At 41.3% G+C, this 18,962-nt stretch overlaps 1 protein-coding gene across 4 annotated transcripts in view; it reads right to left on the reverse strand.

The window, feature by feature from the left end:
- Positions 1–18,962, reverse strand: part of LOC103916190 (microtubule-associated protein 4-like) — a 104,798-nt gene that overhangs the window by 57,036 nt on the left and 28,800 nt on the right. For all 4 annotated transcript variants that reach the window (XM_009323147.1, XM_009323148.1, XM_009323144.1 and 1 more), the window contains exon 3: positions 6,053–6,309. In XM_009323147.1, the coding sequence (XP_009321422.1) occupies positions 6,053–6,290 (238 nt within the window). In that variant the 5' untranslated portion in view covers positions 6,291–6,309. The remainder of the gene's footprint in view (positions 1–6,052; positions 6,310–18,962) is intronic.

The following is an 18,962-nucleotide window of genomic DNA, read 5'->3' on the forward strand; positions in this document are numbered from 1 at the left end:
TGAGCAGTAACCACAGTAGCTGCTCTTCTCGGTGGGCACCCTGCTAGCTGCAGAAGGTTGCTTCTCTGCCATCAAAGCCACGAGGGGGGAAGTGATCTAAAAAAGCTCCAGTTACCGGAATGGCAGAGGAACCTGCAAGCAGGTCTCATATAGGCAACAGCCTTTAACTTTCTCAAAAAGCTCTACAAACACGTGGGGATAAGCAGGACACCGTCGCACATGCACTGTGTGCTCAGTCAAGCCAGGGTCTCTCCAAATCAAACACTTAACCAGGCAAAATCTAAAGAAGATTTTAGGTTCAACAGTGGGCTTCCAAAGGAGCAGAAGAATCAGAAATGCCACGTCTTTCCTTCTGCACTTCTTGGGAAGGATGAAAAGCAAGTAAAATGGTTTTCTTTACAGTTTTAGCTTTTTTAGAAGACAAGCTTCCAGAAAATCAGGTCAAATCAAACAACTCCACCCAGCATTAGTAGTTTTTATTTTTGTCACTGAAGGTCAGCTCCTTTGGAGCAAATCAAATTTATTTTAGTTAGCTAGTGTGCAAGTGTGAAAGTACCCAGCAATCTTCTCAGGGCCACGTCTCCTCCCCTCATATTCCAAATTGCATAAAAACAAAAACATGTCAAGATGTTGCAACTACATAATCCTCAACATAATCACAAGATAGTATTTGCATCTGGCTAGTGGATCAAAGGATTGTTTTTATATAAACAAATTTAAGGCAGCACTTGTTAAACTGATAATCTCAAGCAAATGGACAGTGCCAATATAAAAACCCATAATCTCCAGCAGTGACTTGGCATAGTGCACATGGAAGCATAACCACTCCTGAGCACGTTTCCACCATCAGACCTGCAGCCTGGTCCGTAGTAGGCATAGGATACCAGAAGCCGAAAAGAAAAAAGAGCTCTTGGCAGGCCAGGGTGGGGTGGACAGGTTGTGGATGAGAGTAATTTTGCACGTTTTATCATGCTATCACACATTTGTGTGTGCAGACTTGGTTGAACGCAACTTTGTCAGAGAGCTTACACAAAAAAACATGAGTGGGAACAAAAACTCTGAAAAACAGAGTGCCATACAGTCAAAACTAGCTGGTAACTCTTAAACAAGTAGCTTAAGCTATTTCAGTTTGTATGTTTAAATATTCTGTCTCAAAATGGCTTCTGAACAGCAGTCAAGCTCATCATCTCCCAGAGTCACCAAAAAAAGGCTTAGAGTTTTGCTTGCTCTTTGGCATTCCAATATGACATAAAGGCTTGGTTTGGATTCTCAAGCTCCTCTAACTGTGAGAATTAAAGAGAATTTGAATTTAAATGGAACCCAAGGCTTGCTTGGTTCTGTGTTTCGGGGATGCCAGGGCTTTCAGAAGCACACACATACTGTCAGATGGCACTAACAAAAGCACAGCTGCACAGGCAGGTCAGGCGTCCAAGAGCAGGAAAAGGAGACCTGCCATACTAATTTCCACTAAGATCCCTCTCCCTGCCATCCCACCTTCACGCCTCTCCTTCTGAAATAGGAAGGTGAAGCTTGAAGGTTTAATCACTTTGTCTGATCACTGGCTGCCTGTAATGGGATTGAACCCAAGATGACCAGATGTTAGAGAACCCCAAGTGAAGTTCACTAATTGAGCACAAATATTACCCGAATGAAGCTAAATCAATGTAAAGCAACTGAGCTAGGAAAAAAAATATATTTTTTTGCTTTATGAACTGTAATAACTAGATTAATTTCGCCACTTTATTACATAGAAAAAGTTTCAAGAACACTTTGGCTTATCAAGACAATACTTAAGGCTCTCCCTCTTCCTTAAGAAAATAGGGATATATTACATAGTCAAGCAACTCAACCCAAGATCTGGGTAGCTTTACAATACAATCTGCATTTTAAATAAAAAACACAAAAAACCCACCCTCACACTGAAATACGCTCCCAACAGACTGCTGGTACAAGGCCCTGTGCTGAAATGAACCTGCAGTTTCTGCGGCTGGGCCACCAGATGCTGGAAAAGCAGCTGAAATCTGGGGCAGAGCATACAAAACACACACAGCTCAGGGTGCATCTTTGGTATCATCTGGGGGGTCTCCGAACTGTTTTTAATGTTTGGTTAGCAAGTGTCTGTCAGAAACCCGCTGCAAGGAACACGGGCAGACTAAAGACCTTGTGCACTCAGATCATGCTCAATACTTGTTTACGTACAAAAAGACAATATAGGGATTTGTACTAACCAGAGGTTTTAACAACTCTGGGGTTGGAACGGGGGTGGACAGACTTTCAGAGGGAGAAGGTGTTTAATATATCATATCAGAAAAATGCAACTATCTTAACATTGTTTGCTGACCTTTTTTCATCCCTCTGAAACTTTGGGGTATATGGAACATTCTTCATCCTGTTTCATACGTGACAAAGTGTTTAAACTTTCTTTTGCAAAAGCAAAGCCTGCTGCCTTCTGCAAGAAAGGCACTTATTCCTAGTGCAGAAAGGGAGATAAAAGGAAAGGGAAATGTTGTGGTTTGGCCTCGGGTTTCAGGCTCTGGAGCCATGTTTTGTTTCCATACCAGAGGAAGATGGCCTGCTCTGCTGTGCAGCAGCATCTGTCCAGCAGCATCAGGCAGTGCCAGCAGAGCCATCTCGTGGCGACACATGTGCTTGAAAAAAGCCCCAAAGCCACTGCCCACAGCAAATTAAAAGAACTTTGTCACTTACATCATGCTTAGTGTTTGTTGCCCTATTAAAAAAACATACACAAAGTTAAGACAAAGAATGCAAAACATGCTTTTACTGTGTGCAAGGCCATGAAGTTATGCCGCAGACCTAGCTTTGTACACAATTCCTCAACAATAACACAATCAAACATTTCAGAAACAATATTAGTCCTCACTTGAACTAAAACATTTCACATTAGCACTGCTGCAAGCTGTTAAAAGCACAGTATTTTCCTTTCGGTCAGCACTTGCTCCCACCCAAACATCTCTTCCTTCACACTTGAGGACGCATATGCCTAACGTCACATGAGCACCCTAACGAAAACTGCCGCTACAGTCTCCATGACTTTAATTGGATTCCTTGGAGCCTTGGAATTAGATAAGGAAAGCTAGCTGCAAACACTGTAGCACACACCCAAAGCAATCCTTCAGCGTTATGTAAAGTCCACAATGTCGTAAAAGGATTAGCCCAGAATTTGCCAAATTATGATGTCCAGCCAGGTGCTAGAAAGAGTAAACCCCTTTCTTCTTAAGCCATGCCTTTCCAATAATATTTTAAAAGTTAACTATTATTAGAGCTTTATTTAGGACAAATTTGTAGGTGACAACTGCTCATCAAGTCTCCCTCCTCCATATCTCTCTACTCACATGGTTCACCCAGGTCCATGATGGGGGCCCATCTGATCATTAAACTTGTCTAATCTGGCTCCTGGGTTTAGGAAAAAAGTAAAAGAAAAACCTTGAGCAGAGATGGAATAGCTAGAGCCTGACGGGACGTACGATTAAACCTCTTCTGACTGGGGAAAGGCAATCTCTGGGTAGCAGAGACCGTGCTGTCTGAACACATTCGTGCCTTTTAACATAAATAAATTAACAAGCGGGGGCTGAAAAGCCTGATCCACGAAAGCTACTCTTCTCCCTCAGGAAAACAAAGCTATTTGCAGCCATATTTGGAGCCAGGGATGTAGAACTCTTGCTGCCTTTCACACGGCAGTCCCCCCTCCCCAAAAACTTCACATTATACTCAAAGCACTGCACTAAAACAACACCTAACACCCCCATTAGGACCTCGCAATATCTCACCCAGGCTTATTTATTCTATAGCCTCAATAAAAGCAAGTACATTAAGCTTTACTGTATTTTTTTAAACAGTTACAAACATTGAAGAAATCTCGTAGGAGAAGTAAGTATCCTTATCACTTCAGGGAAAAACAGATGAGACGTAACAGGATCAAGTCCTAAGACTGGCCTGTAGTAAATTGACACTGTTTTAAACTGTGGAGCTTGATAGCCCTTCCCCTCCTGGTACAAGGTGGGAAAGCTGAAAAACATTACCTTATACACTCAAGGCAAGCAAGCTCTCCAATTTCTTCAGTTAGGGTCTTGGTTTCATCTTGCCAGAGATTTAGATAATGCTCATAACTGTTCTCCAGCTATCCCAAAAAAGGGAAAAACAAATCTCCAAACCAAGAACAAGAAATTACATCTCCTCCCTCCGCCATGTAGGAGGGAAACAAGTTCTGCCTGAGCAGACAAACAACTGGTTGTACAGCCAGGGGAGGCACTGGGGAGGGGAAGGGGATTAGAAGAGCTGAGAGATGCAGATGAGGAGAAGAGTCTGGCCCAAAGGTAACCTGTGTTAGCACCTCAACATCTCTGCCTCAGTTCTGCACACAGGAACAAGCAGTTTTCTCACAGGGCAGTTCAGCGAGTTTTAATTACTAAGCTAAACCCCAAGTGCCTCATTATACCTGCTTCAAGAACCTGAAGTTATTTGAAATAGTGAGTTACGATGGTAATGTTCAAGGGATACACATCTGGGAGGACACAACTTAAGGAACTATTTTAAACTAATATATCATATCATGATTTTAACACTGAGAAATTCTGGTGCTGAGATGTTTTAGAATCTGTAACTTCTAGAACAAAGCATTATTTTAAAGTATCCTTAAACCACACACAGAAGTGTTAACAAGTCTTCATGTTTCTCTCTTACTGCCACTTCTGCAATGCTAAAATATAAAACACCTACCATTAGAGGAACTATAATTGAATACAATAATACACATCTGAAGTGACCAAAGCTCAAAGTTTTATAATCTCTTTACCCACATCCATCCTTCCTACTTGTTTGTTACCATTTAATGAACTACGTTAGTATGGAAAATTCAAAATTACTTTTTCTGTATTACAGGGCACCTGATACACTTCTAAACAATGCAAATAAGTGCCTTAAACAGACCAGAAATCCCCATTGTATAATTCCCCATTCTGTAGTCCTGGAGGCCCTGTTTATTCTGATGGATGATCATTATAGTTCTTCTACATACCCGACTTTCATCAATGCTGATAAGCATCAAGATTAAGGCAAAAAAAGAAAAAAACAAAAACTTTCTTCTGAAAGAAGTGACCGGGTTACCTGTCTACGAGCAAATGTTTTCTTCTTTTACATAGCATAGATCAAGGCCAAAAAATAAAAAATTAATCACGGCAGTACTTGTCACAGGTGACTACCCAAACTTAGCTGGGGGGGAGGGGGCAGAACACCACACAGGCAAAGATACAAAGAATTTAAATTGCATACTGAGAAAGAAACCTAATAGATGACCCCCCAAATCTCACTGTTTTCCTTTTTACTCAGCTAGGGAAGCAAGTATCTGTTTAAACCTCTCCTTTTTTCTAAGTAGTTTCTGATAAAGCTATTAACACTAATAAATACCAACTGGGCTAGTAAACGTTCATAACCAGCAGAGACAGCACCACATTTTACTATATATGCACATAACCAGGATATACATGCAGCAAGAAATCAAAATAAGTAGATCCTCGGATCAGGGGAGAAACAAAGCTTTAGCTATTAAACATTCGCGTCTGAAGCTCACAAACAGTGTGGACCTTACGAAGATGCTGACCTGCAGACCTCACCAGTAACAGCAAGTCATCAATCTTTACACCTTGGATTTGCCATTACCCAGAGTGGTGGTATCTTGCACAGTTCTAATATTTTGAGATGGAAAGCACTGTGTGTATGATAAGTGTAGCAGTCACACACTTTGGACAGCGCTTTCTCCGAGAAGCCCAAGGCAGCCCACAAAATATTAACATAAATAATAGCATCTTCTGTGGACTAGTAATGATAGCTTATTTTACAAGCTGAAGAACTGAACAGAAGGTAGAGTAGAAAAGCAAGAAACAGGATTTGATCTCAACCTTTGCTCTTAAAATAAATTGTTCAGCCTAAAACCAGCAACATAGAAAAGTCCTGTTTTAGCAATATCACAATAAGCGAAAGTGTTCTCTCATGCCTAAGTGATGCAGCTTTTTGGTCTTGTGCTTTAGACACTTACGTTCCACCTGAATACCGTCTGCATGGGGTTTGCTTTTTGGTTCCTGGCTCCCAGCTTTTGCATCATCATCATCAAGCAGAGGAACATAGTCTGTTTTATCTACTGTTTCTCCAACCACATCATCAAATTTCTCTGCTTCCAGAGTGGCAATGAAGTCCCTTTTCACTTCTTCCTCAATCTCGGGAGGTGGCTCTGTCAGAGCATCCGCAAGACTGAGGTTGTGATCCAAGTCAGCCATGCTTTAGCACCTTTGCAACCTGAGAAGTGACATGAGGAAAAAGAAAGAAACAAACATTTTAATAAGAGACCTTTTAAGTTTACTCAGAGTTTGATGTTGACAACTGCATGTCTCCTGTGCCATAACACAATAAGAAACATTTGCTTTAGCACTCAATAATTCCCAGATGTTTACAAAACCCCCACACCAGTACAGAAACAAACAGCTACATCGTCTAAATCGGGTTTTACTGCATGAACATTACATTTCATGTGATGTTTTATCAGAATCTTAAAAAAAAAAAAAAGGAGGGAAAAAAAACCAGTACATGGCCAGCATAAACACAATCTCACATAGATTTCTGCCTTGCCCCAGATCTGTGAGTTAATTACATATCCTCAGCAGCAGAAAGACAAACGACGCAAGCAAATTTAGTTCTTGGGCTGGACTCCACCCAGCTTCCCCTATGGAGATTAGGATTTTACATAATCTCTGATGTACGCTTCAGTGATGCTTTTGATTCCTTTGATAGGGTCCTGTAGCATGTTTATGTCCTCAGCAAACCTTGCTAATACCAACAAACCTACTCTAGCCCTGGGATTTGTGCTGGAAGGTGGAGTTTTAATAATGCTTACATGAAAAAATATAGTAAAAGTACACATGTACGCATTATATATAAAACTATAAATTGGAAACAAAGTAGAAAAAAATCATCATTTATCTTTTCCTCCCTGATTTGTATCGCAGCATTCAATTTAACTTCCTGGCACTAAACAGAAAATGTACCTGAACCAATTCATTTGTTTTGCAGCTAAAGCTTTCAGGTTGGCATAACAAAGGCACCCATGAACAGTTATTTATTTTCTTGCATTTCATACTTTTGAAGTTATTATTAGGAACAACAGCCAACAAATACTGATGTGAATTTATAGAAAGCTGTCTAAGGGAGCAAAACCCACCACTTCTGATTGACAAAAGGCGCGTTTCTGAAACTTTCTTTCAGAGCAGTGTTAGTCAGTGCTCTGTATGCACAACGCTACCAAAACAGCAAAGATATCAAAAGCTCTAGTCATACGTTTCAGCCACTTGCAGAAATTGTCTGGTACAGACTGTAAAAACCAAAACCATAAAGGGCCATTAGTGTCTAAACTGGCATACTTACAACTCCTACTATGGTCACCCCACTTCCTTTAATTCTGGTCTATGTTTGGAAGCACATAGCAATTTGATGCTGATCTGTATTACACTCACTAGTAGATGCACAATCTCCGCAGAGACTCTGCCTGTTAATGAAAGATTTACTCTGTCTTAGGAGTCCGGCAAGCCAATGCAGCAGTGCCTTGTTGAGAATTAGTAGAGAACGAGGACACGGAAGCCACAAGTTCAGAGTTCCAACAACAAATCCAACCAAACAAAAGGATATGAAGGAGCTCAGGTAAAGTGAGTCATCATTTTACAGCCAATCCTCACTATATTGGACAAGAATCACCAAGCCACATTAGGAAAAAAATAGAAATAGAGCTGAAGATACAAAACTGCATATGTAAAGAGGCAGACACACTCACAAGAAAACACAATGGGCATTTGTATGTGTTGGTTAATGAAGGCCTGACCCGAGTGGCCACTGTGCAGCAGTCCAGGGTGACTGACTTACGTGGTGACGGCAGAACACAGATCCTCTTGTTCCAAAAACACAAAGGCTCCTACTCCTTGAACTACAGGAAATTCTTCGTCAGCAGTATACGGTCACTGACACATACCTACAGGCTCAAGCCTGTATAAGGCAATATTTCACATTCTTTATAAACAATGGTATTACACTGATATTGTTGTTTATGTAATTGCATGCAAGTATATTATGGAAACTAATTCAGTTAAATCTATTCTTTTTTCTTTAACAATAAGAGGTCAGACTTCAAGCCAGATCAGACTTCCAGCAGCAACTGCAGTTTTTGTTGGTTTAGATAAAGGCCCTGAAGAATTACCACTTAGTGGAAATCTAGAGGTGAAAGGTTTGGAGCCCTTAACCCTTTGTGCAGGGTCACAGTTGAATGAGTTACGGTTATTAAAAAAGCCATCTTTATACTTAAGCGAGAGTCTTGTTAAAAAAGTTTCTTTCAGATAGAGTTCTTGACTATTTTCAAGACGCACCATCGTACAGATCTGCACACAACTGATCGCATTACCCTTTACTGAGTTTCAACCAGGGAGGTAAGTCACTTCTAGCAGTTTTATCTTTGCATTGGCCAGTCTCTTCGAAGGAAGAAATGGGCTCTTAAATAGCCATCTTTTCAACTGTGTCCTCCCTTGCTTTCAACTTGAAAGTGAAATGATGGCTTTTAGGTCAGTCAATGTAAAAAAAAAAAATATTCGGAGCTATGAACATTTCATCCTTTTCTGAAAATTTCGTTTAGCATAAGCAAGAAAAACCATATTTAAAATTTTCAACAAGCTGCTTCGTGATGCTACTAGGAAATGCAAGAATCAAGACTACAGTCAGAAAATAGCTACAGAACATCCAATAACTCAGGGAATAAGCAAGCAAAGGCTGGAGTGAACACACCAGATGCCAAAAGAAAATCTGACTCCTGTTCTTCACAGCAGGCATGCCAGGTTGGGCTGAATCAGACTTTGCAGATGTCACAAGTCCTTCATGTTCGTAGTATCGTATTTGGTTCTGCACCAACACCAGCATAGCAAGGTTTACCCATCAAGAACCCAAAGCTTTCTGTAAGTGGCATTTAGGAAAACCTCTCTTTTTAACCTCACTCCAAATGCTCGATAGCAGTAGATTACAGTCCGTAAACTGAACCAGCAGCTCACAATTTTCACACGAAGTCATTGCCATCCTCCCACTCTAATGGAAACTGTTACCCGACTACTTTATAGAGAAGCCCTTTAACATTTAGCATCCCCTCCCTCCATGATCCAAACCCAGTAGCCATCTACAGCCAACACCAGACCGCACAGAAACTCGTATTGCGATAGTCATTGGTTTGTAGTCAGAGCAAGCTTATAAGCAGTATTTAGATGGCGCAGAAATTATTTAGCCCTTGTTCCATTGAGATGTTCAGTCACCTTACCTCTAGACCTGAACAACTGCACTTCAATTAATGGAGCAAATGCCCCCAAAGCCCCAGTGGTGGCAGGAGCTGCCATGTGAGCGGGGTTAGGCAAGCAGTTAGGAATTCTTAAACCCAAATCAAGGCTGGCCCCACCCAGATCATCCTCTGGCACATGAATATTCCATCACAAGCAACCGATGGATTCACATCGTGCTTTTTTTGGTCCACATTAGTGTGGTAGCAGTTTCTGAAATAGTTACTATAAAGTAGCATTGACGATGTCTCTATTTCAGACCTACATAGGAACTAGGACACTAAAGCAGTCTAGTTTCTGGGGAAAAATAATAATGAGGTTATGCAGACTTATCAGCAGGACATTTCCTTGTCTATATTTAACTGAATAAGGAATGCAGAAACTATGTATAAAAAAAAAAATAAATCAGAGTACCTAATAAAAGCCATTTTGCATTTTTGTGTCAAATACAGAACTGGTATCTCAGGCATGTAAAAGCGCCTGGCAAATAACTGGCTGCCCTAACCCAAAGTACCACACTGGCTGCAGGAAGCCTTCAACAGCCCAGGTAGAGTCAAAGGACAGCCAAAACACCACTAGAATTGGACTAGAAGCAATTTCTCTGCTTTCCATCTCTGGTGTTAAAGCAGCCAGCCTATACTAATTTCCCAGGCTCCCAGTTTGAACTCGGGCTTAGAGTTAACTAAGACAAAAGGAAAATAAGTATATTGCACAGATTCTGCCCAAGGGTAGAAAGCAAATCTGAAGCACACTCATGTGTTGACCAGCTTAGAAAGACAGACAGGTGCTTCCTATACCATTTTCATTCATATGGAATGAAGTTAGCTACGCACAGGAAGCGTTCAAGAATCTTCATCAAGAAATACCTTAATAACACTGTGCATTACACAGCCATGCAAATCAGATATTAACAGAGCACAAGGAATATGAATTCTGACATTAACTTTTAAGATGAAAGGGCAAAACTGAGGAACAACTGAGGTTTCAGAAGGCAGCAGTTTAAAAATTTATTAAATAATTCTTCAGCTGTGAGACAGCTGCCAAGGTCCTCGTTTGTTAAATAGCAGAGGGAGTAACAGCAGCGATGGTGTAACACCAACCTGCATGACTCAAGATTTCTATCTCTGAAACAGCCTCAGAGGACAGTCAAGTCCTCCCTGAAGAACACCAAGTTGAATAAGTATTTTGCTCAGAGGAAAGGTGTGGAAAGGAGCAGACCATAGTGTTATCGGTCCCACAGTGACAGCCGTACTACAGATGAGGAAAAGAGTTTTCCTGTAGCTAGACTTTCCTCAATCCATTCCAGGAAGTCTTCAAATTATTCCACAGCAAATAAATCATATTCCCTTAATTCACACTTTTTTTTTTTAAAGGATCATTCAGACCTCTTCATGTTCCAGCAACAGCTCATCTGTTATACCCAGTATTTGCCCCATCTGTTCTTTTTTAATGCTCAGAATCTTTGTGTACCCAGTGAGTAACCCGTTCATTTTGATAAATAAAATCCATCTTTTTGTTAGCTAACTGGAAAGATACAGAAGAGTTATTTTCATCTATTACCCATATCACAGACCCCCTGTCCTGGCGTCTCATTCCAAAGAGCTCCTACTATTTACCCAATTCAGTTAGTCCCTCCCTTTCAAAAGGAGCTCCTTTCTGGGTCTTCCCACCATCTTATTTGATGTTTGGCCACAGCCACAAGGTTGAAGTTTGCTACTGTATGCAGAACTTGTGCTCTGCGAACTGATTTAGAGAGTCACAGACTCACAACATCCTAGAGATCCCAAAGAAGATAAAGTAAAACTTCTGCAGGGAAGTGCCAGTTTAAGTGACCTAGTGGAATAACTTTCAAGAAGCATCATCTCATCCAGCCACCCTCTGAAAGTAGAAGCAATACAAACAACTCTTACTTGCATAAGCCGCTGCCTCTAGCTTCCCATCTAGGGAAGAGTGGAATTTATTTCCTGAACTTTGTATTTCCATTTTGTAGCTTCCTTAACTGCACTGTTGTGTACATGCCTCTGGGCATGCAGAGTCTTTGAATTTAAAGTTACCGTCAGTCTGACCCAGATTTTGTGCATCTCGTCTGAAGATGGAGAATGGGGAGAGCAGGCAAGCAGGGGTAGGGGATACTGCCCACAAAAAAAAAAAAAAAACAAACTTGAAAACCAGTAAACTGTTTAAACAGAATCATACTTGGCACGAGACACTGACTGACTTCCCTCAGATTTTAGGCAGAGGGAGTAGAAGGCTTTTCCCAGAGAATCATATACACGACAGGTACCACCCTCTGCCAGTTATTCAAGGCAGAGCAGAGCGCCTGCTGCCTGCCAGCCCTGCAGTGACACAGCACTTCAACCCGCTCCAGAGAGTCCTGCAAGGCTGCTGCTCTCCTAAAGTGGATACACATCTCATCCTGTACCAAGTGAGCTGTACTCAGCCCCATTCTTCCACTAACACCGATTTGGATAGTTCATGGTAGTATCTCTACTACTAACTAACACTATATTCCCTCCTACCAAAGTAAAGTTTGAGCAACCTTTATGCCGAAGAGGTATAGAGAAATCTATTCCCAAAAGTAGCACATCTAAGAGGAAAAATAAACGAAGCAATATTTCCTCACTTGTTTGTTTGTTTAAAGGAGACACTCTGATACACAGATTTATGACAAGCATGTATATTATTTCATCAGATCCACTTGCTCCTTTAAAATTAGCTCCTAACTACATACGGAACAAAATCCCCGACTGGAAGGAACAGGGACAGCTCAGTCATAATTCCCATTTCTCTTGTCGTAAGTCAGCTTGCTTTTCTTAGACGAGGCTCTCATGAGCACTTAGCAGTGGCTGTTGAGGCATAAGAAAACAAGATAGCAGGGAGCAGACATATGCTAAGTCATCTTCCTTTGCAGTATCCTGAAGGGAGTCTTGCATGAAAAGGATGTCTGCATCTATCTTTCAGAAGGAGAGGACACATCAGTGAATCAAGTTGCCGACGGTTTTTTTACATTCCATGGCCTAGCACAATGAATCTATAACCTAATTTAATTTTTTATAACTTTTTTTAGGCACAGTCTGAACCAGTGGGATTAATTTTGGGGTTTTTTTGTTATTGTTTTGTTTTAAAGTTAAACAAGGTAAGATTTCTGCTTTATTTTTGTGGATATTCTGAGTCACTCAAATTACTAGAGGCTTCTTCTCAGAGGTAGTGAGATGCAGGTCAAGGGACCTTTAATAAAGCCTTTCCAACAGAACTTACAAATTCATGCTCAACTCACTTGCTAGAAAAACCAGTGCAACAGCCTCAAAATGGGTGTCCAGAATTATAGTTTTCCTCGTTTGGAGAAAAGGAGGCTGAGGGGCAATGTCATTGCTCTCTACAGCTTCCTGATGAAGGGACGTGGAGAGGGAGGTGCTCTTCTCTTCTCCCTGGTATCCAGTGATAGGACGCGTGGGAACGGCTCAAAGCTGTGCCAGCAAGGTTCAGACTTGACATGAGGAATCACTTCTTTACCAGGAGGGTGGTCAAACCCTGGAACAGGCTTCCTAGAGAGGTGGTCGATGCCCCAAGCCTGTCAATTTGGGCAATGCCCTTAAATAACATGCTTTAACTTGGTCAGCCTTGAAGTGGTCAGGCAGTTGGACCAGATGATCATTGTAGGTCCCTTCCAACTGAAATATTCTATTTTATTCGCTTTATTCAGGAATTAGATCCCCCAAAATGCAGTGATGTACAGTTACCATCTCACGAGTAGAGGGAGGGCCCTCCAGTCTGGATACGCTTGTCTAGCAGGTCTTGATTAAGTACCTGATAACTAGTGGTATGACGACGTATGTGGTAAGTAGAAGACCACAGATATTCCCATAGTAAAAATCAAACACCAATTTTAAGCTTCGAGCAGTTGTTTAAACCGGAGTGCAGTTGGCACCTTTCCCTTAACTCCTATGGGCTGAAGCAAACAGCAGAGAGCAGTTTCCAGCTCCAGTCTGCCACACCACTCGTGCTGCCAACCGCAATGTCACACTACGGGTCTGCTTACGTAAGGCGTCACATACAATACCTTATTACTGATTTCAAATGCATGTCCGGACTTTCAGCAACATCAGGATTTCAGTAAGAGTCATGTCATGCAAAACCACATTCTCCTTCAGACAATACATAAATACAGCAAGAGAGTTTCCAACTAGTATTTATACAGCTTAAGTAAATGCCTCCCTCCTTTGTGAAGGACAAAAGAAGTGGCAAGCACAGAGAAGGTAGATTTGGGGCATTTGTTGGTTTTACACCTGGATTGCTACAACAAACAAAGCACTTGTAGAGTTGTTTCCCTTCTCAGCACAAGTTCTCCAACAGCCTTCTGGCTAATTTTAAGTATATAGAATACATTAAGTAAGTCCCAGAACCTCCAAGCTCCTATAGATAACAAGTCAAAAAGTCCACAACTAAAGTAAAGGGAAAGAAGTTCCTATTATTGCCTCCACAGAGAAACACAAGGACAATGTAGGCACTTCCACTCAGAACCACCAAGCCGCAGTACATGCTATCCATCACACAGGCAGAGTTTGGGAACCGGTGATAGACGCGAGGGTACTGCAGAGGACCGGGGACAGGGCAAGGTGTCCCTAAGAAGTCTGGGCTTTTATACAGAAGTCAGTGCCGCTGAACCACATACTAATAACGATAAAATAGCTCCAAAGGCTTGATGCCAATCTCTGTTCACTTCCACAATCAGTTTACGGCCACACACGAGATAATAAACATGATGTTTTAACTTCTCACTTTAGATAGGTTTAACGAAGTTGTGATTCAGCTTGTCAACAGAATTTCAAAGCCGAGGCAGAGCTTCAGCCACTATTGCTTCCTCATAACGCAGTTTGCTCAGAGTCATTTCCCCTTCCACATCTGATATCTCACTACTTCCACTTATCAGGTCACTAATAACCTTTCCCTCAGCTTTTGATTCAGGCTGCTAGTCTCACTTGAGCTTCTTTTCCTGTAGCAAAAGCCTACACAATGAAACAGGTTAAACGACCTCCAAGTGACACTATACACGCACTGAAACAATCGCGGAGATTCTCAAGCTGTCTGTAGCCTGTTCAGTCGTGGGTAACTGAACTTGCACATCAGGCACACAAGGAGCTAAGACCAATCCAAGCAGAAAACAAAATGAGTGCTCCAAGCACTGCTGGTCTTTCACTTGGGAGAGGACGGTTGGAGTAAACGTGTGAGCAGGCATGAATATGAGCAAAAACACTTTATTCAAGTAAACTCCTGGGTGGAATGCACATATATGTGTACTGTGGATAAGGAAAAAAACCTATGTCAAAAAAGGAAACGAGCTTAAGGAAGTGGAAGGGGACAGGCGAAATTGGAAAATGAACACAAGAGCCACAAGACAACTGAGCAGAGGCTTGACCATGGTACGCTTGTTAGTCAACTTCCCATTTAGCAATACGGCTCCAAGATGTGAAAGCTGCACATTGATCTACATACAGACCCGAGGGAAACCAACCCAGTTATCTTTCAGGTGGGTCATAAACTTTTCCAGGCAGTGGCCACAAAGACAAGCTGGGAAGCAGTTGCGGTCTCAGCTGGGACCCGTACTAGAGAATCAGGAAAATTTGAAGCAACTGAAGTGGCTCTGCAGAAGATGCTCAGGATGGCTGCAGGCAGGGGGGCTGCGAGCACTGCAGGTGGTGAGCACGGCCTGCATGCCAACTGTGCTTCGTTAATGCTATTAGGCATTCACTTTCATGGGCATGTTAATATTTTGAATAAACACAGAGCAACTGTCAGAGCAGAACGGAAACCACCACAGCAAGGCCAATAGACTATGACAGGGAAAGTCATTTGAACAAAACGAGCTCTAGCTGACAAAGGCCATTTTTTTTTTAATGCCATACCTTCAAGTTTTATAAATTGCAACTTCAGAATTTCAAAGTTGATGGCTTAAAAAAAGTGCAGTTATTTCAATTTCATTATGCCTTGTAAGAGTCTACATAATTCTGGGTTTTATTCAGTATTTCCAAAGAGTATCCATCAATTTGTAGGTTTCATTAAACAGTGGAGAAATGGCTCATATCCTAAGTAAAGCAAAGCATTATTTTTGCTGTTAATTGGTACTGCAAATATACCCAACTTCTACAGCTGGATTGCATACGAGTCTTTAATGAACATTTCTGCTCCATAAGCTTGAAACATTTTCATCAACTAGACTTCCCTTAAGCAAGCCATAATAAAGCCAATGAGGCATGCTTTCACCATATTCAATTATTCAGATGGCGTGTGAATTAGCAAAGTAAGGCAGCAGACCGTCTCCCAGTATTTGTGCCTCTTCAGTAATGTTAAAAAGATTCTCTCAGTTTTCTAGAGATTTGAGACATCTTCTATTTTCTTCCTGCCTTTCAGACATTCATAGCTTGGAGAGCCTACACTTCATCAAATGATAAAGTCTACAAAGATAACTGGGCAGAAATCCTGAAATTAGCCAGAGGAAAACTGTAAAATAATCTCCTCTCTCCACATGTGGATCTCCTACTCGCTGTCAATGTAAAAGCCATAATTAAAGTCAGCTTGCAAGCTGACAGTCCAAAACTTTTCAGGTTTACTAAAGCTACATTTCAGTTTATAACCACTCTCTTTTTATAAGTAAGTGAATGTCTACATCTAATTATCTGTACTTGATTTAACAACAAAGAAACCATTTTTCTTTAAAGTAAAGGGACTTCAAAAGAAGCTTCAGGGACCAGGAGAAGGCCATCTAGGATTGGTAATGGCAATAAGGACAATTCAAGTCTACTTTTCTCAAGTATAGATAGACAAATTGGAACTCAAGGAAAACCAGCATGATTTGTCTTTCTGGAGAGGATGGTGCCCAGCCTAACAAATACAATGATCAGACATCAGCTTTGCATCTCCATTACGGCAGTTACATCTCCAACTTCAGGCAGATCTGCAGTTAGTTACACAAGTTACACAATCCCCACAACACCAAGTAATGAAAAGCTCCCAAAACACAGATAAAAATTTCATTGGAGCTGGCTAGAAGGAAGACTATTGTAACAGCTGCTAAACACTGAAATACCTTATGAAAGGACTATATACATTTACAGCTGTAACTGTAAATGTATACAGTAACAAGATTCCATGGCTGGTCCACCGTCTCCAGGGCAGAAGCCTTGTGATCCAAGATGATGTTTTCCAAGAAACTTTAGCCTTATGCCAGCAAGGCTAGATCATTGCATCACTCAACCTTTCCACCTTTGCACCCATCCACTTGCACTTTGCACCTTTGCAGTCTATCTACAATAGACTCTTCAAAGAGGATTCAATGCTCTGTACTGCTCATTTAAAATACAAGCTTTGCACCAGCCAAAAGAACACACTTTTACAGTGATCTCTGTCCATGAGGTAGTTGGGTCACTCCAACATTTAACTCAGCTGTAATTTAGTATAGGAATTGATCTCAGATTTCAACAAATAGAGGTCTCTGGTGATCCAGTCCCCAACTATACAGACCAAAACCTCTCAGCAGTCAAAGCCTCCGCTATTTTGCAAAGTATCATTTGCTGCTTCCCATCTTGGTGTTTAATGCATCCCAGTAAGCATTCGCTTCCAAACACAAAGAGGCTAGCCAACCATGCAGCCGGGCTCCTGGCAAGAGATCGCCTGCAAAGGTAGGAACTCTCCGGCAGATTCCATCATGTTCAACTTAAAGTTCATCTCTTCCACAGAAGAAAAGCAATTCTGCCCGAGCAAATTTGTCTGGAGAGGACGGATTGCATTACTCCCAGTTATTATGGAAGCTCTATACACAAACCGATCACTGTAGGCACATCTGTTATTAGTGGAGGGAAGGAAATAAGTAAATAAATACTAGTACTTCAAGACTTCGAGGAATCTCTGTATTCTAGTGGCAGGTAACATGCATATTATATGCCCCTTATCATTATTTTCAATTAAGTAAAAGCAGTTTAAAAATAAAGTCTACATTCAGCATTTATGCAAAATAAAAATAATTAACTGGAGCTAGATCTCCGTCAAAGATCAAGGCAGAAGGCATATCCAAATGAAGGAGCACCAGTAAGAATTCTTGTTTGCACGTTGTCTATATATATATACACACACACACAAGTGCCTGTATATACGGCATTCTTTAATGACAGAACAGGGAGACTTAGAAGGCATCAATAAGAACATGACTTAACTGACTTTAGCTGTCTTCATCTTTAATTTTAATAAAGAGACCATTTCTCACTTGGCAAATATCTGACTGTCAGGAATCTCCTGAGTCACCCTGTATGTTGGTGTTCTGAGAATAAAGAAAGTCAGAAAGAAATCAATCAATCGTCTTCCATATAACCAACACTATTGGTACAGTTACTTTGGACTAAGAGTTCAAGAGCTGCAGGCCACTCAGAGAGGTTGTGGGTTCTGAGAGATGTTCAAAACCCAAGAGGACACAGTCCTGGGCAACCTGCTCCAGGTGACCCTGCTTTAAGCAGAGGGGTGTTGGACTAAATTATCTCTAGAGGTCCCCAACAGCCTCAGCCATTTTGGGATTCTGATATTCTTTGAAAACCACTGTTCATACTTTCAAAACCAACGATCAAAAGCCTATGAATAGAACAAGATGAGTCCTAAAGCACTTCCATTTTGTATCTTGAAGGCAAGTTTTAAAACCAAACCAAAACAACTCCCCCAACCTCCCTGGCCACACCTACAGTTTTGGAAAGGATCCATTTCTGTCCCAGACTGAGAGGATAAGTTAGTGTAGAGAGCACACAGTAGTGCAGTCCTGCAGTAGATATGGAATTTCATTCATGCAGTGGCTTTTGCTAAGAATGGAAACAAGACAAGGCTATGTAAAAAAATTGAGGAATAATTCCAGAATTTGCATCTCTGATACACAATGGCCAATCTTGTTCATTCAAATTTTCAGGTAACTGAAATGAAGAATTCAGGCAACTGAAATTTAAGAATTTAAGAACTAAAATTACTTTGGGTGCTATGAAGCTAGCTCTAGGAGTACCAACTAGTCCTGCAATGGAAAGGCAGCCACTGATCCTGCTTACTAGTATACAAAGGTCTTCCTCCTGCTGCTTAAAAAAAGACCCACAAGTTATTACTTGTCTGCAATTGCTTCAATTTGTCTACAGTGCGAGGCCAGAAGTCAGTACAGTAGGACAAGCTTGACCTGCAAAACTATGAAGACAACCAGAATTAATCTGGAACGTCAGCTCCAAAAGCAAAGGATTTCCTGTATATACACAGGAAAGATGTTAGTTTCTCACTACTCCTCACTTTCTTCTTCCTGCATGGAAAGGTATATGAAAATGCAGCTTTAAGATAAAAGCAAATATTGTTTAAAAAAAGCTTCCACATGTTGTCGCTACTTGCGAAAGTATTTGGGCTTTTCTTAGCATACTGCCACCAGAGTTGTCGTAACCAACTGATGGGGCTGAAACAACAGCAATCACATGGCTAGGAGCTGCTGATCCTAGTTGAGAGCTCCCCATCCAGAGCACCACACTCCCAATCCCACACAGCAGCGTCTGGCCACCGGCTGGGATGCAGCAAAGAAACCTCTGCCTC

Source organism: Pygoscelis adeliae, unplaced genomic scaffold (genome assembly GCF_000699105.1).
Source record: "Pygoscelis adeliae isolate BGI_AS28 unplaced genomic scaffold, ASM69910v1 Scaffold444, whole genome shotgun sequence".
Classification (NCBI taxonomy): Eukaryota; Metazoa; Chordata; class Aves; order Sphenisciformes; family Spheniscidae; genus Pygoscelis; species Pygoscelis adeliae.